The 27,272-nt window shown below is 40.3% G+C and overlaps 1 protein-coding gene and 1 long non-coding RNA gene across 6 annotated transcripts; both read left to right on the plus strand.

Annotated features, from left to right (window-relative positions):
- Positions 1 to 1,127: 1,127 nt before the first annotated feature.
- On the plus strand, positions 1,128 to 16,865 carry LOC100751600 (zinc finger protein 58). 5 transcript variants are annotated; one of them, XM_027400086.2, is made up of 5 exons: positions 1,131 to 1,273; positions 1,411 to 1,627; positions 2,843 to 2,969; positions 3,626 to 3,721; positions 15,308 to 16,865. In XM_027400086.2, exons 1-5 carry the CDS (start codon positions 1,260 to 1,262, stop codon positions 16,771 to 16,773), a joined length of 1,920 nt encoding a protein of 639 aa, XP_027255887.1. In that variant the 5' UTR covers positions 1,131 to 1,259; the 3' UTR covers positions 16,774 to 16,865. The 5 variants fall into 5 exon arrangements, with proteins under 5 accessions (XP_027255890.1, XP_027255887.1, XP_027255889.1 ...); XM_027400085.2 differs by having other exon boundaries at positions 1,144 to 1,273; positions 1,363 to 1,627; XM_027400087.2 differs by having other exon boundaries at positions 1,144 to 1,273; positions 1,414 to 1,627.
- A 2,363-nt stretch (positions 16,866 to 19,228) lies between these two features.
- Positions 19,229 to 21,719, plus strand: LOC118238406. Its single transcript, XR_004768589.1, has 2 exons — positions 19,229 to 19,263; positions 21,365 to 21,719. It is a non-coding gene; the product is annotated as an uncharacterized LOC118238406 (long non-coding RNA).
- The last annotated feature ends 5,553 nt before the right edge of the window (positions 21,720 to 27,272 follow it).

Consider the following 27,272-nt stretch of genomic DNA (forward strand, 5'->3'; position numbering starts at 1 on the left):
TCCCCTTACGCTGCCCTATAAGATCTTTTGGGAGCCCCTAGGACCCGTCTTTTCTGGCCATCCGCCATGGCAGGTGGGTGAAAGACCCGAGCTAACATGGGGTTAGCTCGTTAAATTACAATAAAGCCTAGTGCAGTTTAAAGCAAGCTCTCGAATCTGCCTGGTGATTGGGGTGACCGCGAACGTGGCCTGGGACCCCGGATACTTGAGTTTTCGGGGGTCTAACAATTGCACTTTTGCCTTAAGAAAATGTTTTTCTAGATAGTTTTATGAGTCCCCTCCTACATGATGGATTAATGAATTTGAGATTTTTAAAATTCATCCTATCAAACAGCCAATGATTTTGATAGCTCTTTTCTATAACACATTTTCCCTTTTTATTTCATCCTTTCTAATGGCCAATTATCAGGACAGCTGTTTTCTATGAACCTGAACACTTCCCCAAATGGGACCACAAAAGGCAATGAAGGGCTGCTCTCTGAATACTGACTTTGGAAGAGAAAGCCAACTGGCCACTTCCTGGTGTTCCTGTAAAATAAAGCTTGCTTTGGAAGGGACCAGACCTTCACCCAGCTCCCTGCTTTAGCAGCCATGACAGGCTTCAGAAAAGACATGTAGGCCTCTGACTCAGCACATGTCACAAAAGAACTACCAGCACCCTTCTCCCCCGCCCCCCTTAGACTCTAGGATTCTTAGTTCCTGGAGATTGTATTTTATGCAAAAGGCATGGGGCCAAAAATGAACACAAAGAACCTCCAGACCTCTCCAGTCTCCTGGAACCTAGGGCCAAACTGAACACAAAGGAATTCCAGACCCTCCTCCTGGATACTTAGTTCCTGGAAACTGTGTTTGGCCACAAAAAAAAAAAAAAAAAAAAAAAACTTCAGCAGAGACCAAACTCTCCCCTTCAGTCTCCAGGATACTCAGTTCCTGAAAACTATTGGTATCTATGTACAACAGGCCACCTGCAAGTAACAAGACAAAGCCATTGAAACCACAGAATGTTCCCTTCTACAGCCAGCCAATGAGAATAGCCAATAAACAAGTATTTCATGCCAAAATGAGACTTTGAAAAAATTCCCCTAAATGTCAACCAATCAGGAAGCAACCCGTACCTTTCCCCTCCTGCTGATGTAACCCTGCAGGTTTTTTCCTTTAAAAAAACCTCGCAGTATACAAGGAACTCACTCCCTCTGGAGACTGAAGCCTCAGCTTGCTGGACTGAGTACCTACCCCAGTGGGACAGAAAAATAAACCTTATGCAGTTACAACGGTGAGTCTGTCTTCCTGGTGGTCCTAGGGAATTGTCCCTACGTGGACACAACACTTTAATCAGACATTCGTGCAATTGGTATTTCTCAGGTCAACAGCTGTCCAGCCGACTCTGTTTCTTCCTACTATCCTCTACAGCAGGTCAGAAACAAGTCCAAAAACAATGAATATCACTACTCAGGCTTCAGGAATTCCTTCGCTCAGACTTCTGGGAAATGTAGTCAAAGAGACTGTGACGTCACAGGCAGACGTCCAGGAACTCCCGATCCAGTTGTTGGTCTCTAAAAGTGCCTCTTCCCCAAACTTGGGCACCAGTCTGCCCTGCTGCGTCTCCTGCTGCGTCTCTGACTTGGAGGTTGGTCCAGGGTGCAGCGCAGCCTGAGGTTCTGTGCCGGGTGCGGGTTCCGTCTTGGAGGGAGCGGACCTGGGCTGCGGGGAGGGCGGAGAAGCTGCCTGGGAGGTACTGGGCTGAACTGGCTGGGACTTGGGAGGTTGCAGGTCAGGGCTTGGAGAGGACGATGGGACTGTGCCCTGAGAGATGGTTACTTAGGACGTGCAGCCCGAGTCCGCCTTGGGCTTCTGGGACAGGAGAGCTGCCTGGGAGCAGATGATAACGCAAGGTTCAGGACTGCAAGTTAGTGATGGTCAGCTGAGGTGACCAGGACTGCAAGCCAATGATGATCAGCTGAGCAAACAGGGTTTCTGACTCATCCTGTACACTATCCTGACTAGTGATAGGGCCTTGAGTCTTGATTGTGTTCATTTTCTCTTCAAGATAAACAATTAAGAGAGGAAATACCTGAGACCCAACGGTTCACCGGTGTGAAATTCTGAAGTGTATGTGTGTGTGGTGTATGGGTGGACATGGCACTAAATGCATGTTTTGTGGATGCATTCATTTTACAGTTCATCTGTCTTAATTGGATTGTGTGTTCAACTGGGCTTACAGGATTTTTTCTTGCCTTGTCTTTCATTAAACATGTATACAGTTTAAAATCATGTGACCACTTCAGACATGTCTGAGGACTATTACTCAACTATGCAGAAAACATTTTAGCTCTCTTTCATGATGGGGAAAATCTAGCTTTGTATCCATAGACACACAATGCCTGTGTTAGGGTTTCTATTGCTGTGATAAACCTTGAAGAAAGACAGGTTGGAGAAGAAGGGGTTTATTGTAGACTGCAACTTCAGGTAACTGTCCATCCCTGAGGGAAGTCAAGGCTGTAACCTGAGGCAAGAGCTGGAGCAGAGGCCACAGAAGAACACTGCTTACTGACTTGCCCAGCCTGCTTTTCTACACCATATAGGATCACCTGCCCAGGGTGGCTACCACCCATAGTGAACTGTGCTGTCTCATATCAATCACTAATTACAAAATGCCCTCCAGGCTTGGCTACAGGACAGTATTAGGAAGACATTTTCTCTATTATGTTTCTCTCTTCTCAAATTGCCCTAGCTAATGTCAAGTTGACAGAAGAACTATCCAGCCCAATGCATCTTGGTATTTATATTATTACTGGCTTTAATTAAATTAATGTGTGTTTTCATAAATTGGTGTTTGTTTCAGGAAATGCTGTCCTTCTGGGACGTGGCCATTGAGTTCTCTCCAGAAGAGAGGGAATGCCTGGAGCCTGCTCAGTGGAATCTGTACAGGGATGTGATGTTGGAGAATTACAGCCACCTTGATTTCCTGGGTGAGGATCTCATCCACAGTGAATTCTTATTTCACCATCAACATGTGTCTTACTAACTTCATACTGTATCTCATGGGAACATTTCAACAGCAAGTTTCAATTCCTTCATTTTCAGAAAAATTAAGGGTTTTTTCTTTATTAAGAATACTTTTGGTGCTGGAGACATGGCTTAGTGAACAGAGGTTCAATTCCAGCAGCCGCACGGCAGCTTATAGCTGTCTGTAATTCCAAGGTCTGACACCTTCACAGAGAAATACATGCAGGAAAAACACCAATGCACATATAAAATAAAATTAAATTATTTTAAAAAAGAATCATTTCAGTTTTTCTCTTTTTGTGTTTAACCTTTGTATGTTGCATGTTTATTTCTCTCAGTCTAGTGGGACTGTTAGAAATTAAATGGCATGAGACAAAGAACAGTTATTAATGAAAGCCTTTCCTAATTCAATTTTCATGTTTTTTCCCTTTAAATGAAACAGAGAATCTGGATGTTTTAAATTTCTTTTTGTACTGTAGTGATCCTGCCAAAAAACAGTTAAGGAACTGATTGTCTGGAGTCATTTATTACATCCACTCCTTAGGAGCCATGCACTGGAAGGGACATGTCAATTCCCAGTAGAACACTCAACCAATCCTGTTCCCTTTTCTACAAACAGGTCTTGCTGTGCCTAAGCCACACCTGGTGACATTTCTGGAGCAAAAACAAGAGCCTTCAGGTGTAAAGAGACAAGCAGCAGCCACTGTGCACCCAGGTATGTAGGAATGAGGGGTCAGGGGCAGAGTTAGGTCCAAATATCCCACAGAAAGGCAGGCTTTCCCATGTGCCTAGATTCTTTTTTTTTTTTTTTTTTGAAGATTTTATTTATTATGTATACAACATTCTGCTTCCATGTATATCTGCACACCAGAAGAGGGCACCAGATCTCATAACGGATGGTTGTGAGCCACCATGTGGTTGCTGGGAATTGAACTCAGGACCTCTGAAAGAGCAGTCAGTGCTCTTAAACTCTGAGCCATCTCTCCAGCCTGAAACATGATTCTATGGGAATCATTCTTTAGGTCTCTCTTTATGTCTTGTCAAAGCACATCTCTCAGATGTTCATGATGGTTTAAGTCTCTTCAGCTTCTCATTTGTCAACAGAGAGCTGGGCTTCTATTTACAGGGACCTCCAAGGTTTTTCTTTTTGTTGAGCCTCCACTGTAGTGTAAGTCTCAGGGAAAGAGAAGTCAGTGCTGGTCAGACTGAGAGCCATTTCATCATTTCTTTACAGAGGTTGACAGCAGACTCATGCCAGGAGGATCTCTACACCAATGTGAGCAATGTTGGGTTCATAAAGCCAAACCCACAATTGCATCATAGAGATCCAGGCATGACAGAGGCTCACCAGTTTCAGTTCTGATGATGAGAACAATTTGAGGGTGGGGGAAGTTAGATGAAACTCAGACAAACTGGTGTCACTTTGGATAGTTCATTCCCCACTGATCTTAGGGAAGATTCAAAGCATTAACATTATAGAAGAAATTCTATTGGGGCATTGGGTACAATAATTTAACAGATGCTGTTTCCTTTTGTCATCACTTTTTTTTTTTAAACTAGAAACAAGCTTTTTTTTACATGTCAATCCCAGTTCCCTCTCCCTCCTTTCCTCCCCTGCCCCCCCTCCATTCCAATCCCGTTCTTCTCCCCAGGGAGAGTGAGGCCTTCCATGGGGTATCTTCAAAGTCTGTCATATCATTTGGAGCAGGGCCTAGGCTGAGAGAGTATCCCTCTATGTGGAGTGGGCTCCCAAAGTCCATTCCTATACTAGGGATAAATACTGATCCACTACCAGAGGCCCCATAGATTGCCCAGACCTCCAAACTGACATCTTAGTTCAGGGGATGTGGATCAGTCCTATGCTTGTTTCCTAGCTATCAGTCTGGGTTCCATGAGCAACCCCTTGTTCAGGTCAGCTGTCCCTGTGGGTTTCTCCAGCCTGGTCCTGACCCCCTTGCTCATCACTCCTCCCTCTCTGCAACTGGATTCCAGAGTTCAGCTCATGTTTAGCTGTGGGTGTCTGCCTCTGGTTCCATCAGCTACTGGATGAAGGCTCTAGGATGGCATGTAAGGTAGTCATCAATCTCATTATCGGAGAAGGGCATTTAAGGTAGCTTCTCAACCACTGCTTAGATTGTTAGTTGGGGTCAAACTTGTAGATCTCTGGACAGTTCCATAGTGCCAGAATTCTCTTTAAACCTATAATGGCTCCCTCTATCATGGTATCTCTTTTCTTGCTCACCTCAATTCTTCCCCTGACTAAATCTTCCTGCTCTCTCATGTCCTCCTCTCCCCTCCTCTTCTCTCCTTCTCTTTCTTCTAGCTCCCTCTTCCATACCTCCATGCTCCCCATTAGCTCAGGAGATTTTGTCCATTTCCCCTTCTTCGTGAGACCATGTATGTCTCTCTTAGGGTCCTCCTTGTTTTCTAGCTTCTCTGGCAGTGTGGATTGTAGGCTGGTAATCCTTTGCTCTAGGTCTAAAATCCATATATGAGTGAGTATATACCATGTTTGTCTTTTTGTGACTGGGTTACCTCACCCAGGGTGATTTCTTCTAGTTCCATCCATTTTCCTGCAAATTTCAAGATTCCATTGTTTTTTTCTCTGAGTAGTACTCCATTGTATAAATGTACCACATTTTCTCCATCCATCTTCAGTTGAGGGGCATCTAGGTTGCTTCCAGGTTCTGGCTATTACAGATAATGATGCTATGAACATAGTTGAACAGATGTCCTTGTTGTATGAATGTGCTTCTTTTGAGTATATGCCTAAGAGTGGAATTGCTGCATCTTGTGGTAAACTGACTCCCATTTTCCTGAGGAATCGCCATACTGATTTCCAAAGCAGCTGCACAAGTTGGCACTCCCATCAGCAGTGGAGGAGTGTTCCTCTTTCTCCACATCCTCTCCAGCATAAGCTATCATTGGTGTTTTTGATTTTGGCCATTCTGACAGGAGTAAGATGCTATCTCAGAGTTGTTTTGATTTGCATTTCCCTGATGGCTAAGGATGTTGAATACTTCCATATGTGTCTTTCAGCCATTTTAGATTCTTCCATTGAGAATTCTCTATTTAGTTCTGTACCACACTTTTTTTTTTTTTTAAAGAGACAGGGTTTCTCTGTATTGCTTTGGAGGCTGTCCTGGAACTCACTCTGAAGACCAGGCTGGCCTCAAGCTCACAGAAATCCACCTACCTCTGCCTCCCAAGTGCTGGGAGTAAAGATGTGCACCACCAATGCCCAGCTGTACCCAACTTTTTAATTGGATTATTTGGTGTTTTGGGGACTAGCTTCTTGAGTTCTTTGTATATTTTGTAAATCAGCCTCTGTCAGATGTAGGGTTGGTGAAGATCTTTTCCCATTCTGTGGGCTGCCGTTTTGTCTCGCTGTGTCCTTTGCCTTGCAGAAGCTTCTCAGTTTCTGGAGGTCCCATTTATTAATTGTCGATCTCAGTGTCTGTGCTACTGGTGTTATGTTCAGAAAGCAGTCTCCTGTACCAATTCATTCAAGGATATCTCCTACTTTCTCTTCTAAGAGGTTCAGTGTGGCTGGATTTATGTTGATCCATTTGTACTTAAGTTTTGAGCATGGCGATGGATACGAATCTATCTTCAGTCTTCTACACGCCTGCATCCAGTCATGCCAGCACCATTTGTTGAATTTGCTTTCTTTTTTCCATTGTATAATTTTAGTTTCTTTGTCAAAATTCAGATGTTTGAAAGTGTGTGGGTTAATATTAGGATTTTCAATTAGATTCCATTGGTCTACTTGTCTATTTTTGTGCCAATACCAAGCTGTTTTCAGGACTGTAGCTCTATAATAGAGCTTGAGGTCAGGGATGGTGATGCCTCTGGAAGTTCCTTTATTGTACAGGGTTCTTTTAGCTATCCTGGGTCTTTTGTTTCTCCATATATAGTTGAGAATTATTCTTTCCAGATTTGTGAAGAACTGTACTGGGATTTCGATGGGGATTGCATTGAATCTGTAGATTGCTTTTGGTAAGATTGCAATTTTTACTATGTTGATCCTACCTATCCAAGAGCATGGGAGATCTTTCCATTTTCTGGTACCTTCTTTAATTTCTTTCTTTAAAGACTCAAAGTTCTTTGATACAGGTCTTTCACTTGTTTGGTTAACATTACCCCGAGGTATTTTATGTTTATGTGGCAATTGTAAAGGGTGATGTTTCTCTCATTTCTTTCGTAGCCTATTTATCATCTGTATATAGTAGGGCTACTGATTTTTTTGAGTTAATCTTGTATCCTGCCACTTTGCTGAAGGTGTTTATTAGCTGTAGGAGTTCCCTGGCAGAGTTTTTCAGGTCATTTATGTAAACTATCATATCATCTGCAAATAATGAAAGTTTGACTTCTTCTTTTCCAGTTTGTATCCCCTTTATCTCCTTTTGTTGTCTAATTGCTCTAGGTAGAAATTCAAGTACAATATTGAAGAGGTATGGAGAGAGTGGACAGCCTTGTCTTGTTCCTTGTTTAAGAGGAATCATGTTGAGTTTCTGTCCATTTAGTTTGATGCTGGCTGTTGGTTTACTGTATATTGCTTTTATTATTTTTAGGTATGTTCCTGTTATTCCTTATCTCTCCAAGACCTTTATCATGAAGGGGTGTTGGATTTTGTCAAAGGTTTTTTCAGCATCTAGTGAAATGATCATGTGATTTTTTTTCTTTCTCTGTTTATATGGTGGATTACATTGATGGATTTTTGTATGTTGAAACATCCCTGCATCCCTGGTATGAAGCCTACTTGATCATGGTTGTATGATTTTTCTGATGTGTTCTTGGATTCGATTTGCCAGTATTTTATTGAGTATTTTTGCATCAATGTTCATGCGGGATATTGGTCTGTAGTTCTCTTTCTTAGTTGTGTCTTTGTGTGGCTTGAGTACCAAGGTTATTGAAGCCTGGTAAAACGAGTTTGGCAATGACCCTTCTGCTTCTGTTGTGTGGAGGAGAATAGGTATTAGCATTTCTTTGAATTTCTGGTAGAATTCTGCACTGAAGCCATCTGGCCTTGGGCTTTTTTGGTTTGCTTTTATTATGTTAAGGTATGTTCCTGTTATCCTTGATCTCTCCAAGACCTTTATCATGAAGGGGTGTTAGATGTTGTCAAAAGCTTTTTTGGCATCTAGTGAGATGAACATGTTTTTTTCCCAGTCTGTTTATATAGTGGATTACATTGATGGATTTTCGTATGTTGACACACCCTTGCATCCCTGGGATGAAGCCTACTTGATCATGGTGGATGATGTCTCTGATATGTCCTTGGATTCGATTTGCCATTATTTTATTGAGTATTTTTTATCAAGGTTCATGAGGGATATTGGTCTGTAGTTCTCTTTGTTGGTTGTGTCTTTGTGTGGCTTGGGTATCAAGGTTATTGAAGCCTCGTAAAAACAGTTTGGCCATGACCCTTCTGCTTCTATTGTGTGGAATACTTTGAGAATTGGTATTAGCTGTTCCTTGAATTTCTGATAGAATTCTGCACTGAAGCCATCTAGTCCTGGGCTTTTTTTGGTTGGGAGACTTTTGATGACTGCTTCTATTTCATTAGGGGTTATAGGTCTATTTAAATTGCTTATCTGTTCTTGATTTAATTTTGGTAAGTGATATCTATCCAGAAAATTGTCCATTTACTTTAGATTTTCAAATTTTGAGTAGTACAGGTTTTCAAAATATGACCTGATGATTATCTGGATTTCCTCTGTGTCTGTTGTTATGTCCCCCTTTTCATTTCTGATTTTGTTAATGTACATGTTCATTCTCTGCTCTTTGGTAAGTTTGGCTAGAGGTTTGTCTATTTTGTTGATTTTCTCAAAGAACCAACTCTTCATTACATTGATTCTTTGGATTGTTTTCCTAGTTTGATTGATTTCAGCCCTCAATTTGATTATTTTCTGGCATCTACTCCTCTGGGGTGAGTTTTCTGCTTTTTGTTGTAGAGCTTTTAGTTGTGCTGTCAATTCTGTAGTGTGACTATTCTCCAGTTTCTTCATGTGTGCACTTAGTGCTATGAACTTTCCTCAGCACTGCTTTCAAAGTGTCCCATAAGTTTGGTTCTATTGTGTCTTCATTCTCATTGAATTCTAGGAAGTCTTTAATTTCTTTTTTTATTTCTTCCTTGACCCAGGAATGGTGCAATTGTGCAATATTCATTTTCCATGAGTTTGTAGGTTTTCTGAAATTTGTGTTGTTGTTAAATTCTAACTTTAAAGCATGATGGTCTGATAAGATACAGGGGGTTATTCCAATTTTTTGGTATCTGTTGAGGTTGCCAAGTATGTGGTCGATTTTAGAAAAGGTTCCATGTAGTGCTGAGAAGAATGTATATTCTTTTGTGTTTGGATAGAATGTTCTATAGATGTCTGTTAAAACAAAATGGGTCATAACTTATATTAGTTCCTTTGTTTCTTAAGTTTCTGCCTGATAGTCCTGTCTAGTGGTGAGAGTGGGGTGTTGGAAGTCTCCCATTATAAGTGTGTCGGATTTTATGTGTTCTTTGTATTTTAGTAATGTTTCTTTTATGAATGCAGATGCCTTTGTATTTGGGACATGGATGTTCAGAATTGAGACTTCATTTAGATGAATTTCTCCTTTGATGAATATGAAATGACCTTCTTCATCTCTTTTGATTAATTTTAGTTTAAAATCTAATTTGTTAGCTAATAGGATTGCTACCCCTGCTTGTTTCTTGGGTTCATTTGATTGGATAATCTTTTCCCAACCCTTAACTCTGAGGTACCATCTGTCTTTGAAGTTGAGGTGTGTTTCTTGTATGCAGCAGAAGGATGGATTCTGTCTTCATATTTATTCTGTTAGCCTGTGTCTTTTTATAGGCAAGTTAAGACAGTTAATATTGGGGGATATTAATGACCATTGATTGTTCATTCTTGTTTGTTTTGGATTTGTTGGTGGTAGTGGAATTGTGTGTGGATTTTCTCCCCTTTTTTTCTTTTGGCTGTTGGTAAAGTGGGATTATCTATTGCCTATGTTTTTGTGGGTGTAGTTAACTTCCTTCGTTTGGAGTTTTCCTCCCTGTAGGGCTGGATTAGTGTATATGTATTGTTTAAATCTGGTTTTGTCATGGAATATTTTGTTTTCTGCATCTATAGTGATTGAAAGCTTTGCTGGGTATAGTAATCTGGGCTGGCATCCGTGTTCTCTTAGAGTTGGTAGAATATCTATCCAGGACCTTCTGGCTTTCAGGGTTTCCATGGAGAAGTCAGGTGTAATTCTGATAGGTTTACCTTTATATGTTACTTGATCTTTTTCCTTAGCTACTCTTAATATACTTCCTTTATTCTGTATTTTTGGGGTTTTGATTATTATGTGGCAATGGGACTTTTTTGTGGTCCATTCTATTTGGTGTTCTGTAAGCTACTTGTACTTTCACTGGCATGTCTTTCTTTAGGTTGTGAAAGTTTTCTTGTATTTTTTTTTGTTTGGTTGTTTGTTTTGTTTTTCAAGACAGGGTTTCTCTGTGGCTTTGGAGGCTGTCCTGAACTAGCTCTTGTAGACCAGGCTTGTCTTGAACTCACAGAAATCCACCTGCCTCTGCCTCCCGAGTGCTGGTATTAAAGGCGTATGCCACCAATGCCCGGCTTCTACTATGATTTTGTTGTATGTGTTTTCTGCCTTTGAGATGGGTTTCTTCTCCCTCTTCTATACCTATTATTCTTAGGTTTGTTCTTTTCATGGTGTCCCATATTTCCTGGATATTTTGTGTTAGGGATTTGTTGGACTTAAGATTTTCTTTGGTAGATGAATCTATTTCTCCTAATGTATCTTCAATTTCTGAGATTCTCTCTTCCATCTCTTATATTCTGTTGGTTATGCTTGCATCTGTAGTTCCTGAAGTTTACCAAGATTTTTCATTTCCAGGATTCCCTAAGTTTATGTTTTCTTTATTGTCTCTATTTCAGTTTTCATGTCTTGAACTGTTTGAATTGCTTCCTTCATCTGTTTTTTTTTTTTTTTTCTTGGCTTTCCTTAAGCAATTTGTTGATTTCTTGTAATTTTTGGTTTGTTTTTTCTTCCATTTCTTTAAGGGTTTTTCTCATATCCTCTTTGAGGGCCTCTATCATTTTCATGAAGTTGTTTTTAAGGTCATTCTCTTCTGCTTTATCTGTGTTGGGATGTTCAGGTCTTGCTGGTTTAGAGTCCCTAGACTCTGGTGGTGTCATATTTGTTTTTCTGTTGTTGAATGTGTTTTTATATTGTCTTTTTCCCATCCCTTCTTCCAATGGGTGCAGAAGGAGTCTCTTCCTCTCCTGGTGGGTATGGGACCAACTTTCCCTTCCACTGTGTGCAAACAAGTCCAATACTCTAGATGACTCTCCTCTTCTTCATCCCATGGGCAGAGAAAGGGACTATGTTCCTGGCTGGCAGTCTCTGGGTAGTATGTACTCCACCTGGATGGGATCCACAGTCCTGAGCCTAAGGTGGCTGTGAGCAGGGTACTGGAGGGCAGGCCAGAAACAGGGCTAAGCTTACTAGTCCCATGGGCAGAGAAAGTGACTATAGCAATGGCTGGCAGTCTCTGGCTGGGCTAGACCCCACAGGGATGGGATCCACAGCACACAGTCTCCAGGCTGCAGGGAGCTCCAAGCAGGGCCTGGAAGGCAGATTTTTTCAACACTTTTACCACCAGTTGGTTCAGCACGGCCTTACAATTTTACCTAGGAAGAGTGGGACAGCATGACCAACAAGGTCCTACGCTGTTGATTTAGAGATTCTCATCAACCAGTTTGTGTACAGTGATTGTGTGCCTCTCTTTCATGGCAGTTAGTACAGTTAGTTCTTTTAATGAGTCATAAGGCTCTGTCTACAGTGATTGAAAGCTTTGCTGGGTATAGTAGTCTGTGTTGGCATCCTTAGTCTCTTAGTGTCTGCAGAACACTATCCAGGACCTTCTGTCAATATTTAGAAGGCAGCAATGGCCAAAAACACTTAAGCCATTTGCCTCAGCCATCAGGGAAATGCCAATCAAAACAACTGTGAGATACCATCTTACCCCTGTACTGAAGATGAAAACCACTGATGACAGCTTATGCTGGAGAGGATGTGGAGAAAGGGGAACAGTCCTCCATTGTTGGTGGGACTGCAAACTTGTACAACCTCTGTGAAAATCAGTAGAGCCAATTCCCAGAAAATTGGGACTCAATCTACCTCAAGACCCAGCAATACCACTCTTGTGCATAACCCAAAGGAGGCACACTCATACCGCAAGGACATTTGAAAAACTGTGTTCATAGCAGCATTATTCCTAATAGCCAGAACCAGGAAATAATGCAGATGCCCCCCAGTTGAAGAATGGATAAGGAAAATGTGTTACATTTCACAATGGAGTACTGTTCAGTGGTAAGGAAAAACAACAACAACAAAAACAATGGCATCTTGAAATTTGTCAGCAAATGGATGAAACTAGAAAAAACCCATACTGAGAGAGGTAAGCCAGACCCAGAAAGAAAGATTGTATATACTCACTCATAAGTGGATATTCGACATAAAGCAAAGGATAACCAGCCTACAGTCCACAACCCCAGAGAAACTAGGTAACATGGAGAACCCTAAAAGAGACATATGTGGATCCCCCCTGGGAAGGGGAAATAGACAAGATCTCCTCTATCATGTTAAGAGAGCCACCTTATATGGGACAGAAGAAAAACCAAATTTAGGGATTATTTCATTTCCACTAATCTCACTATCCTTTGGTTTGATTTTAAATCAGTAACACTTTTCTTAAGGTGTAAATATTATCTCAAAATGTATAATATATGTACATATCTATTAAACTTTTGTCATGATATTAATGACCATATAGAGAACTAATTCTAGAAAAAAGCTTCATCTAGCTTCCTGTACATCACTTCAGGTTTGATTCTGTATCAGGTAACTAAGAATTAAGTTTTTATAATCTGGATGTACATACAAAATATGGCCCTTTAACCTCTGTGAGATCTGCTGCATATGACAGTTAAAATGTTTATGTTACAGTGAAGGATAACCTTTTCTAACAACGACCACTGAGGTCTCCAAATATATGATGGGGCCCCACAACGAATGTGGGTGCCTCTGTATTGGGGGCATTAGATATTCAGAATTGATTTTTCATCTTGATGGATATTAGGATAGCTACACTAGCTTGTTTCTTAGGTTCATTTATTTGGAAAATCTTTTCCAACCCTTTCCTCTGAGGTAATGTCAGTCTTTGAAGTTGAGGTACTTTTCTTATATGCAGCAGAAGGATGGATCCTGTTGTCCCATCCATTCTGTTAACAATGTTCTATTTACAAGTAAATTAAAACTATTAAAATTGAGGGATATTAATGACCAGGGATTGATATTTTTCTGACAAAGAGTGTCAGGGAAAGTGATAAAATGTAAGGCACAGAACAATAGCAGAGAGAGACGAGATGGTGTGGACTATGCAATCACTCATTCAGCATCCACAGAAATGATGTAAGATGTGAATTTAAATGAAAAATCTGTCCATTAATTCTTTAGTCAACATCTTTACTCTTGGAAGGAGACCCTGGGAGGAGTTCCTGTCAGGGTTTTTGTTTTGTTTTGTTTGTTTGTTTGTTTTTTCACCAGAATTTGTACCAAACAAAAATACCCACACCTACCCTATTGGAAGTTCAGAAGGACAAGGTTGGGTTTTGTGTCAGGAAATACATTGGTCATTCCAGTACTCTCTAAGCCTAGTTTAATTGGGTTTAAAAGCCAAATTCACAGTTACATCATACCACATACAAGTCCAGGACATAAAATCTTTTAGATTAAAAGAGTTAGTTCCATTGATTCAGACTATTTATTTTATGATATAAAACACAGGCTCTTCCAAAGTTGCCAGTGAATATGTGTGAGAACATTTTCTCAGCAGGATTGTTGAGCTGGGGGAGCAGTTGGATAAAACTCAAGCAAAATAGAGTTATTGTGGGCAGTTCAGTAACAGACTCTGTAGTATTTCCTACCCATCTGAAAAACTTAACACATTTCCAAATAAGTAGCTGTGAAACCATTGGAAGAAAATGAAATCACACATGAGTTTCTTCTTTAAAGTTTTTCTTTACCAGATATTCAGCAATGAGGATTTAAATGCATGGCCTGTGTGTGTGTGTGTGTGTGTGTGTGTGTGTGTGTGTGTGTGTGTGTGTGTCCTCAAAGATTAAAACTGTAATAGTGGGTATGTACTTAATAGCTCACCAAGTTCTCAATTTTATGGGTTCAAAATCTTTTTCTTTAGTTTGGAATTTGGTATTATTTTGGAGGTGTGTATAACCTATAATTATTTGTTATACATTCCCTATGTATTCTGGTGGATGGATAAAACACACTGATAAAGTACATAGGAAGAAAAGATTAGAATTTCTATTAGCTGTGCTCTGTTTTCAAGCCTTGTTCATTGTCCCTCTACTTAGTGTTCAATAGCTATTTAGTCTTAGAAATACATAGTTTTATTGCCTGGGCATGTTGGACTACTTCATTGATCAAAGTACTTAGGAGGCAGAAGTAGGTGCATCTCTAATTTTTGGGACTACCCTGTTTAGATAGTGACTTCCAGGATAGCAAGTTCTACATGGAGAAACCTTGTCTTAAAAAAGCAAAAACAAGCAGCAAAGGAAATAAATCATTTTTCATTGATCCAGTGACAAATATGTTGTCTCAGCAAAATTTGTGCAATGCACAGGTGAACCCCAAGGCGTTTTTTTTTTTAATTATTGTTATGAATCAGTGTTTCCAGGTATATATTTTCTTGTTAGCCAAATAAAACATAAAATATTGTCTTGAATTTTTCAGCTATGAATTTCATTTTAGATCATCTATTTCTTGTGCAGCATATCTTTGTACTCTTCAAAGTAAAACTCTATGTGGAGGACAAAAATATGGTATTTAGATGGAGGCTGAAATTCAGACAGTCACAATTAACTTTCTCCTGTCCCTGATATTTGACTTTATAATTTCATTCATGTCAGGCTCCATAAAATCTCTATTTAATGCACTTATTTCTGTCAGAAAAATGCATTTACATCCTACTTAGCTATTAAACTTCAAATAATGTGCCATTATGTGTATGTTCTATGGTTGTGCCCTTATTCTAGGAAGTATATATCATTTTTAGCTACAATATTTTATCAATTATGCTTAGTGCCTTTAGGGTTGTAAGTGTACTGTAGTTTCTCGCTGATGCTTCAATACATATGAGTAAATGTTTCCTTTATAAAAGATTAAGTATGGAGAGTATTTGTGAGCTTTTGTTCATATCTCAACTTTTGCTCAACAGGAACAACACCCAATGATTATAATGTTTACAACAAGACCATTGAATGTAACTCAGTGAGTATTCAACACCAGAGAATTTATACAAAGGAGAAACCATGCAAGTGCAAAGAATGTGGTAAGGCCCTTAGTTCTAATAGGACACTTTCTATACACCAGAGACTTCATAGGAGGAAGAAAACTTACAAGTGTGAGGAGTGTGGAAAGGTCCTTAGATCTTCTAAAACACTTTCTATACACCAGAGACTTCACACTGGAGAAAAACCCTACAAATGTAAAGAATGTCATAAGGCCTTCAGTACACGCTCATCACTTTTTATACACCAGAAAAATCATACTGATGAAAAACCCTATAAGTGTGAAGAGTGTGGCAGATCATTTTACTATCCTTCAATGCTGAAGCAACATCAAAGAATTCATTCTGGAGAGAAACCCTACAAGTGTGAAGAATGTGGCAGAGCTTTTTATGATCCTTCATTCCTTAAAAATCACCAAAAGATTCATTGTGGAGAGAAACCGTACAAGTGTGAAGAATGTCACAGAGCTTTTCGTTATCACTCAAACCTTAAGAACCACAAGGCAGTGCACACTGGAGAGAAACTTTACCATCGTAAACTGAGTAGAAAAGGATTTACTAAGCCTGCTCTCCTCAGTGAGAACAAGCCAGCTCGTATTGCAGAGAAAGCCTACAAGTGTGAAGAGTGTGGCAAGTGTTTTGCATCTTCTGCATCCCTCTCACGACATCAAAGAATACACTCTGAAGACAAGTCCCACAAGTGTGCAGAGTGTGGCAAAACGTTTTCCCTCTTTTCAGTCCTTCAAGAGCATCAGAGAGTCCATACTGGAGAGAAACCATACAAGTGTGATGAGTGTGGCAAATGTTTTTTCTCATCTTCATCCCTTAAACGACATCAAAGAATTCACTGTGATGACAATCCTTATAAGTGTGAAGAGTGTGGCAGGTGTTTTCACTCATGGTCAGCCCTTAGAGGACATCATATAGTTCATTCTGGAGAGAAACCATACAAGTGTGAAGAATGTCACAAAGCTTTTCGTTATCATGCAAGCCTTAAGGACCACAAGGCTACTCATACTAGAGAGAAAATCTACAAGTGTGAACTGAGTAGAAAAGGATTTACTAAGCCTGCTCTCCTCATTGAGAAGAAGACAGCTCATACTACAGAGCAAACCCATGAGGGTGAAGAGTGTGGCAAATGTTTTTTCTCATCTTCATCCCTTAGAAAACATCAAAGGAATCACTGTGAGGACACTCCTTACAAGTGTGCAGAGTGTGGCAGGTGTTATCACTCATGGTCAGACCTTAGAGGACATCAAACAGTTCACACTGGAGAGAAACCATATAAGTGTGAAGAATGTCACAAAGCTTATCGGCATGTATCATCCTTTAGGAAACACAGGAGAGTTCACACCGGAGAGAAATCCTGCAGTAATGACTTCTCTTTGCAGTAACCCCCAACCCTTTGTTCAAGTAGTGTGTTTGAACCATGTCTTGATTAGTGAGTCTCTTTCTTCTGTAACTATAAATGTTCTATGAAACCGTTGCTGTGTTATAACTATGTCTATTGTTTGTCTAGAATCTGGAATCTGATCTGTGGCATAGTTCGTGACATAGTTCCTGTTGATTTTCCCAGAGGAGTCAATTGAGTTCCTGGAATATCTCCCCTGTTGTAGGAAGCTCTGTCTCTCTGAGGTAGCAGGTTTTCACTCAGCATCTGGCTTCTGAATTCTTATTGGTAAAATAAAAAGACAGACCTTAGTTAACCAACCTGAAGTTCCTCAGTCTAAGGCCTCAGGAGCAAGGCCGCAGCAGCAGCTGCAGAGGCCCAGTCATCAGGTGAGGCAGGGAGTATAAGGTGCAGCTTCTGTGCCTCATATAAACAACAGTGTCTGTAACACAACAATGGAAGGAAAGTTATGAGAGTAATCAGTCATTTTCTGACTGGATTTAAAACTTATTACACAAAGGGTAACTGATGTGATATTAATTTGGTGAGATACTTCTGCCTGGCTAGGTGGTAAGCTCTAGGAAGAATGTTAATTAAAATTAATTCTAAATAGTGCATACACTAAATGAACCCAAGTTCTCATCTTTATAACCACATAGTTAGGCACCTCTCAGCACCCACCAGAAAATAATGTGTTGTAGATGGAGAATAAATACAGATGCAAATTAGTCAAAATATAGAGAATATTAGCCTGTGGAGAGCCCCAATCTAAAAGTGGCACATTGTAATAGAAGTTCCTTACACACACCTAAAGGCCAAAGTCATGGATTCCTGAGGAAAAAGAGCGAGAAAGACTGTCAGAGCCAGATATAGTAGATGTCTGCAGTGTGACATTAGAAATGCTGAAACATTTCTAGAACACTGAAACATTGCTAGACATGTCAGTACCATTTCATGCTTACATATGCTGTGGCTGTTACTACCTAGACAACACTTACACAGGCTAAAACCCACCATACAATAAGCATGTTTGCATAATTGCCCACTAGGTCTCATGCTGAGTGGAGAACCTATTGGCCATTGATGGCTCCTGAGGGTGACAGTCATCTGAGTGTCTTCCAGGGTCCAGTGAACTGTCTTTAACCCCTACTGGTGATGGAAGCTCTAAGTGGAATAAATAAATAACCCCCCCAAAAATAAATAAAGCCCAACAAGTTGGAGTAAAGTACTTTTAAGGTTATAAGTAATAGGTGAAAGAATGTGGGGATTTGAATAAAATAATCAATACATATGTATTGAATTCTCCCAATAATATCATTTGGTTTTAGACATATCACAACTTAATCTGTTTCAGCAGTGATTACAGCACATGACTGTGTCTGTCAAAAAGTTTACAGAGCAACAGCATCCTACTGGGAAGGCCTCATCAGGGAGCAAGTGAGAAGACTTCCAGAATGGCTCAGATACTGGGGAGTAAGGAGCTCCACAGCAGTGTAACCTCAGGGAAGAGGCTGGGATGGCTTTGCCGATATGATATGTGACCAGACTCACTTTGTATCTTCCACTCTGCTTTGTCATGAGTGTATCAGAGGAATGATGAGCAGTGGCCTCCCCACCCCCTCTTCCCTCCCTCCTACATCAATGGTGATCACACCTGTTTTTGCTCCATTATTAGAGTTAAGAAGGAAGTGTAGGAGTCAATTGATTTTTCTGTGTAGAAAGTTAGAAGACCATATATCACATACCTTCCATCACTGAGTTTTCTTAAAAATAGTTTATTAACATGTAAATGCCATATTCACATTAGAGAAAACAGAGACATGAATAAACCTCAAGATTACATGGCAAAGAGAGTATGCTTCCAGCTTTAATTTCAATCATAGATAATAACAATGAGGGGCTTCGGTGAAGGAAGTTTCTGTTTTTTTTTTTTAAGACTTTGTTTGTTTATTTATTATGTATACAACATTCTGCTTCCATGTATATCTGCACACCAGAAGAGGGCACCAGCTCTCATAAGGGATGGTTGTGAGCCACTATGTGGTTGCTGGGGATTAAACTCAGGACCTCTGGAAGAGCAGTCTTTGCTCTTAACCTCTGAGCCATCTCTCCAGCCCGAAGTTTCTGGTTTTTAAAACTGTCTTAAGATGTGGACAGCAAAGCACCTTGAACAAAGATCAGTTTGCTGTGTGTATGTGAGTCTATGTTTTTGTCCTGTTTGAGTCTTTGCAGACCTTGTTAGTAATTTCCTCAGAACACAAGAAGGAGATTTCCTTGTGAATGGAAGTAACATTAATGGATACACATTTGTGTTATATTGTGTTTTTGCTCTTTGGCAGGCCTACCACCCAGCACTCAATCAATCAATGCCCTGCCTTAGTTTGACTTGCTTCTTGCCAGCTTTTTTTTTTTTTTTTTTTCTTTCTTTCTTTTTTTTTTTTTTTTTTTTTTCGAGACAGGGTTTCTCTGTGTAGCTTTGGAGCCTATCCTGGCAGTCATTCTGGAGACCAGGCTGGCCTCGAACTCACAGAGATCTGCCTGCCTCTGCCTCCCAAGTGCTGGGATTAAAGGCGTGTGCCACCAACGCCTGTCTCCTGCCAGCTTTTCTTAATTTACATTTTCCAGTCTACTTTTTGCCTTTGGGCTTTTCCCTTTCTCTTGCTTCTATCATTGTTACTTTTTGTCTTTGTTTTGGTGTATGGCAAGGTGGCTGGCTCCTTATAGCTTCCCTCTTTGGGTACTTCTCTCTTCCTCCACCTCCCTTTCTTTCCTCCTATACATCCTCTCTGCCTGCCATCCTGCCTATCCTTCTTTTCTGCTGCCTTATTATTGGCTGTTCAGTTCTTTATTAGACCATCAGGTGTTCTACACAGTATCACAGCTAAACAAAGTTAAACAAATGCAACATAAACAAAAGGAACACTCCTTAACTTAATTTGTTAACACATTTGTTCTACAAGAGAAATGGTTTGTTAGAGCTACAGTCTGTGGGAAGCAGAGACACACACTCAAGAGTAGACAGTATAGCAGAGACTCACAAGCTCAGGACTAAATAATATAGCAAAGACTCATAATGTGAAGGGCAGATAGAATAGTAGAAAGAGACATACTCAGGAGCAAATAATAGAGCAAAGACAATGTTGACTGATGGCTATAGCTTCTTATTGGCCAGCTCTGTCTTAAATATTAACCCATTGCTATTAATCTAAGTATTTGCAGATGGTCTTAACCAGACAAAGGTCTAGACCTATTAGTTCTTCTTGGCTATGTGGTGTCTCTTTCTGCCTCTCCCCCATCATTCTCATCACCGCCTATGTTCTTGCCACTACTAGCCAATCAGTGTTTATTCATCAACCAAGAAGAGCAAGATAGATACAGAAGGACATCCCCCATCAATGTGGTGCATGTATGTCTGCTGCCTTTGTTAATGATGGGAACTTTTAAAGATGTGTTGCATTTGTTTCATCTTGCCTGCCTAAGACACCTGATTGGCTTAATAAAAAGCTGAATGGCCAAGCCCTAGGCAGGAGACGGATATGTGGGGCTAGACAACAGAGACAATGAATAGGAAGAGAAACCTGGGCTGTAGGAAAAAGTGAAGAGAACAAGGGAGAGAGGGACAAGGCAGGGCCAGAAGCCAGGCAGTTTCCAGACAGTCATGGAGACAGCAGCAAAGTAAGTCTAACAGAGAAAAAGAAGGGTAAAGAGCCCCCAGGGAAAATGTAGATGAAGAGAAACAGGTTAAGTTGTACTGGGTTCCTTGAAGGTTTCTGGCCCCCCTAATAGTGGTTGTGACCTCATGAGTAAAAGAGTCTGGGATAACTAATAACTGGGAACTGTTTAGTAATAGGAGCTGTTTTCATGATAACATGAGGATAGTGAGTTTCAAGAGAATGTAAAATGTGCTAAAACTGAAAAGCCAATAGGTGGTGGTCTTAAAAATATCTTATAAATTTGTCAGTTTGGGGCCCTTTTCAGGCTGAGAGATTAGTGTAAGGGAGGTGTTGTGGAATATTCTTTTTGTACACTGTGAAGATGTGTGCTTGCAAAGACAACTTGTGATTGCTTCAGTAAAAACCTAAATGGCCAATATCCTAGACTTCTGTACAGAGACAGGTGTCAGAAGAAGAAAGGCAGAGAGACACCAAAGGAGAAAGAATTGCGAGAGGACAGGTAAAAACCACAAGTCACTTGGCAATATGTAGACAAAGAGAAGTAGATTAAGTTATAAGAGCTATGGGATAAACCTTAGGTATAGACTGATATCTCCTAATTAATAAGTGTCCATGTTGGGTTGTTTTTGTTTTTGTTTTTGTTTTTGTTTTTGTTTTTGTTTGAGCTGGCAGCCCTAAGAACAATCCATCTACAGAGTTGAGTCAGCACATTCTGAGTGAACAATGACAACTCAAAGAGATATCGAGTACCACTCTGACTACCCCGGAATTTAGAACATGTTAATGCACACATAGACTTCTCCCACACCTACTAAGTTATGTTACAAGTTAAAGACCAACCTGTGTTAGCCAGGCAGTGGTGGCGCACACCTTTATTCCCAGCACTCGGGAGACAGAGGCAGGCAGATCTCTGAGTTTGAGGTCAGCCTGGTTCACAGAGCGAGTTCCAGGATAACCTCCAAAGCAATACAGAGAAACCCTGATCAAAAAAACAAAAAAGAGAAAAAAAAAAGCCAACCTGTGTCTCTAAACTTTTGATAGACTGGTTCTTTATATATGGCTGAGGATTGAATTTGTCTTTAAACAAATCAGGAACTGATATGATGTTATATATCTATAGGCCAAGTTACAGCCTCAGGTATAACAATGACATGTATATGAATGTATGTATGTATGTATATGTGTCCATATGCAAATACCAATACTGACAGTATTTCCACAACAAATGACTGATACTGCAGAAAGTAGGAAACAATAAAGACTAGTAATCAATGTATTTCTTTTTTAAGTAAATTAATGATTTTCTTTTTTAAATTTAAATTAGAAATAATCTTATTTTACATATCAATCCCAGAAACCTCTCCCTCCCATCCTCCCATGCCCCCCACTGACTCCACCATCCCATCCCACTTCTGCTCCCCAGAGTAGGTGAGGCCTTCCATGGGAAATCATCAAACTGTCATATCAGTTGGGGCAGGGCCTAGGCCCTCTCTGGTGTGTCTAGGCTGAGACAGTATTGCTCTATGGGGAATGGGCTCCCAAAGTCCACCAGGATAAACAATGTGTAAAATGCAGAGGAATTAAGACTGCAAACAAGATGTCAAGGAACAGGCACAGGCTGATATGGAGAAGTACTTATCCCACAAGATTAATACGTGGTTTATGAACACAAGAATCTTTGTAAGTGTGAAAGAAGGGTAGAGGACTGAGAAGTGGTTAAGCAAACACAAAGGGAATCACCACATGATGGGCATTAGTCATTTAAGTATCACCTGATATTCAGATTGATCTTTGGGGATTCTACAAATTCCTATCCTTCATGTCCATGGAAAGTCCGTGTTCCAAGGTAAGGTGTGTTAAGAACAAGTACATCTCTAATTCACTCCCAGGACACCTATATCTGATGATATCACCTATGCTGTACCTGGCTTCAAACTCAGTCATCCAGGATGCATGACAGTCTACTTGATGAGATCTCAAATGACCTAGGAGACAAACTTCTGCTAATGTCTGTTAGGGAGATTTAGCAGTGGATTACTGAGGAAATCAGATCCTCTCTAAATGTGTGTAGCTCTGAACTTTGGAGGATTACCCTTGACAGTATTTCAAGTGCTGAATAGAAGCATACATTTTTCTCTCCGTTGAGACTGTGTATGCAATGTGACCAGAAGCAGTATCCTGAAGGAATCATTACATCCTGGAGGGGGCCTCATCAACTCTTGAGAAGGATGAATGTGATTGGCCTGGAAATTTCCCCACAACTACAAGATTCACCTGGCAGTCCCTGCTGAAAACATTATAATCAGGAAAGATTGTAAGGGGAGGAGACCCCTTATCAGTGGAGCTGCCTGCAAGTCATACACTGAGCTATAAGTTTGAACCTTACCTGAGTGTTTACCTAATATTCAGTCAGATTATTAGTATTGTTATTCCTACTAAGTGTAAGGTATCCCTGTTTCTATTTAATCCTTCAGTCATACTTCTGTCAACAACCACCATAAAAACACTGATTCATGAAGATAGTGACTCAAGTGGAAACTTGGCTGTGCCTGTCATTAGAGCCCTGTCTAAAGTGAGTGGACATTCCTTCTCTCTTCCATTGAAAAAAATCACAGAACTGAGTGTCTTCTTAATTGCTGTGAAAGAATACATTAATAATTTGGGTGTTGAGGACTAGTGTGGAGCTGTGGTCAGGACCAGCTGATCAGCCCCGGGTCCATTCCTGAGTGGGGGAGTGTGGATGAGGGAAAGGCTCACTATAGACATTAAAGGAAAGACTGAAACTAGGATAATGTCAGGAGGGAAGTTTCAGTTCATACTGAATGAGCCTCTGTTTATTCATACTTCATTCTAAGTAACCAACCAAAGGTGGGCTCAATGGCATAAGACTTCTATTATCAGTTTAAAGGGCAAATAACAATTACTTCCCTTAATCCTAAAGACACTCCAAAGCTTCAGGTACTACTTGACCTTCAGGTGCTTCATACCTCCACGAATCACCTAGCCTTTAGAATGAGTACAAACTGACCTGTGCCCAAGTCTGTTGTTATTTAGATAGGAGCCATTCACCACCAAGACCAGGGCATCCTGTAGTTGCTAAGCTAGTATCTTAAAGACAATAGAAGTGATTTTGAGCTCTCTGAACTTGTAGTAAGATGGAATGGACTTGGTCTTTTGTAGCCAACCGCCATGGTGGGTGGACAAAAGACCCGAGCTAACATGGGGTTAGCTCGTTAAATTACAATAAAGCCTCATGCAGTTTGCAGCAAGCTCTTGAATCCGCCTGGTGATTGGGATGACCGTGGTTGTGGCCTGGGTCCCCGGATACCTGAGTTTTCTGGGGGTCTAACATTTTAGGGGCTCGTCCTCGATTTGTGACCACCCCTCACCTGAGTGGATTCGATCTTGGAGGTAAGATGATTAAAACACCAAAGAAAGGCTGACTGACGAGAGAAAGAACATATGCAATGTCACAAAAGATATGCTACTGGTTTCATACTCTAAAGGTGACACTGGTTCTCATATTGAATCCAAGAAACCTAGATCTTCTGCTGAAGAAACTCTTCCAAAATCTGGTGTTAGCAAGGACTTTCCAGTTGAAGTTAAGGGATCTGATACAAGGAACGAGAGTCTGTTAGGCCACTATCTACCTGGTTTAATTGATGATGAGGAATGGAATGAACAAGAATTGCAGAAGCTTCATCGTGCTTTTACGTCTCTTCCAAAGCACAAGCCTGGCTTTTGGTCAGATGTAGCTATGGCAGTAGGTTCTCGAACTGCTGAGGAATGCCAGAGGAAATACATAGAAAAACCCCAAGACAAAAGATCCCAAAAACATGTCTCAAAGAAAAAGCAAGCCAATTTCAAAGTCCAAAATGGTGAGGAAGACAATGCTGATGAGAAAAAGACTATTAAGATCACTGCTAGAGTGGGAACTCTTAAAAGGAAACGACAAGTGAGGGATTGCCTGGAGCAGTTGCCAAAAGATAACCATGATGATTTTTTCACTGCAACACCCTTGCAGAAACAAAGAGTACTGTTGCCGAGCTTTCAATACAGTCAAGATGATGATTTTCTGCTAGATATGGACAGGAATCCAGTATCTCCATTATCAATTACTTTGCCATTGACAGACACTTCACAGTGTCAGCATGTCAGTCCTGGTATGCTAGCCTCTGTAAAAAGTGATGATTATGATAAATGTTTTCCATATGCAAAAAAATGCTAAAAAATTTGGCAGGCGTAAAGGAGGCCTTGCCTGGGGCAACATTAGGAAAAAAACAGTTGAAAATGATTTGTCATCTCCAACATCAATACGAAAAGCCCTGTTTAACAAAGATTTAGGTGATAACACTGCTATTTCAAAGTATTCCGTTGATGCTATAGAATCAGATGAAGAAGAGAAAGATTATTATTTTTCAAATTCTGACTGATAGTAGGACTTTTACCATCAAGCAGAGCATACTTGTATTGTCATTTGAAGAATGGGTATTGTCCTTGTAATAAGGGAATGCAGATTTGTTTCCCAAATATGTCTTATATTTGTGTGCAAGGTTAACATCCTATAGAATATTCCTTAGTGTTGCAATAAAACACAAGTAAAACTTCTTTGCCTGTGTATGTATTTATTTTATTTTTGTAATAGGAAAGTATGTAAAGCTTAAGTTTCTTGAACACCCAAGTCTGTGTACTTTAGTAATCATGTCTCAAATAGGTTTTTAAATAAATTGTTAAAAACATAGAAGTCAGGAGAGAGAAGGGGCTGGAGTTAAAGAGCTTGGATTGGTGGATACTTGAAAGAAAACTTGTAGTATCTTGCCACCTGGTATTATAAGCCAGAGTTCATTGACTATTTAAATTATGTTATTCAAATTGTTTTATTTTTTTGTGTTCTATATGTTTTCTTCTAATAGGTTTTCTTAAAATTTACCTTAAGTTGGTCTGTTTGTGAAACCTTTATCTCTAATTTATTACTCTCTATTATTTTGTGAAGGGTACCAGAGGACAGCTTCTGTTGTATTCTTCAGCCTTGTTATGTATAGTTGATAGATCCACTGTTATAAGGAATTACTAGGCCATAATAACCAGGTTTTCCCTTTCCGATAGCTCCTTTAGAAGCTAACTTTTATTCTGCCATTGTTTTAAAGTTTGAAATAAGTTATTTGTCCTCAGGTTACACTAGATATTCATTTATCCTTTGTGCTCAGACTGTTCAAATAAAATTTTAGATTTGTGTAGAAAAAAAAAAAAAGATGGAATGGACTTTCATATACAGTTCCTGACCTTTGGGGCTCCTTGTTTGACTGTAAAAATGTCCTCTGCTGGAGAGTATAGTATCAGGTGGAAATGCATGGTCCTTGAGCAGTAGCAGACAGCTTTCATATTTATCCACACTAGGAGGCAGATAATCCTAACTGAGATGGCTTGGGATTCTGCATATGCAAAGCCCACCCCCAGTGACACATCTCTATGACAAGCCACACCTTAGAATCCTTCCCAAACTGTTCCTACTAACTGGTGGCCAAACATACCATTGTATGAGCCTACAGGGGCCATTCTCATTCTAACTACAGTGACTTTGAAATTATAGACCATGTGAAATCTGCTGTAATTGTTAGAGTAAGGTCAATCAATATTGGCAATCCTGGTACTTTGAGCCCACAATACTTGCGCTCTGAGCCAAGAGCTCATCCATGGAATTCTCTCTCTTGTGGAAGTGCAATTTCATTTGAAAGGAGAGGGACAATTTATTCTGGACTGATGTCTTCAGGACTGTGAACAGAGCCAGCTATAGAGTCCCAGGTCTGATTCTGAGTGGAGGTGTGTGGACTAGGGAAGTTTAATTACCCAATGATGCTAATGACGAGACAGGAAACACCATATCATCTCAGGAGGGCTCCCAGCTGATGCCAAGCAGTCACAGTTTATTGAGAAGTCCATTTAAATAGTCCTCCAAGGGCTGGGACAACATCAGGAAAATCTATTATAATGTATATAGCTAACATTAAGTGATTCTATTGATTCAAGCATTACCTAAACAACTCTTGGTCACTAGGCAGAGTCCTCAGCCCAGGCATGGGCCTACTCAAAGCTTAAGCCACAGAGATACAAATCAGGAGGCATATTACCCTGAGGCCATGGTAAATAGTAGCCCTACTGGCAATTAACAATACAATGGTGAGGCGGAGCTTTCTGGTGCTCCATGTTTTCAGGAGCTGGAGGCTGGGCTCCAAAATATTCCATGACAGTATTATTTGGTCCTCCATAATACTTCTCTCTTAAATTAATAAAAAGAAACCTGTGCCTCTGCACCGGGACAGATAACTGCGCCTGTCTTAGGGGGTTCCCTTCAACCTACCAGGGGTGCCCGTCATGGAATCACACATTCCGTCATGTGTGTTCTGTCTTAGGATTCCCTGAAGGCAAGGAAAACCATACCCGTCTTTGGCTGGAATCAGCCTCTGTAAAACAAATAGGGTTAGTGGGGGATGAGCCATGATCCAGCTCCAAGCGTTCTGAATCAGCAAGAAACCTCCAGGAGAATAGCACCTCAGCTCCCATGTCTGCAAAAGTTCTCCTGCGGATGAAGACATGTAAAGGTTAAAATGGCCTTTTAAAATCTGTGTGGCAATGCCTCTAGTGCCTCTGATATGGACCTTATTAAAGTTTGCTCCCTAAAACATACTTCTGTCCTAAGGCTTGTAAATTACATGTTATATTGCTGTTAGAATGAACTTTGACTTCTAATATCTAGTAACAATTACATAACACATATAGGAAGATTACAGACATAAACAACCTCATGAACATACATTAGGGTGAGTTACAA

This window comes from Cricetulus griseus, chromosome 2 (assembly GCF_003668045.3).
Source record: "Cricetulus griseus strain 17A/GY chromosome 2, alternate assembly CriGri-PICRH-1.0, whole genome shotgun sequence".
Classification (NCBI taxonomy): Eukaryota; Metazoa; Chordata; class Mammalia; order Rodentia; family Cricetidae; genus Cricetulus; species Cricetulus griseus.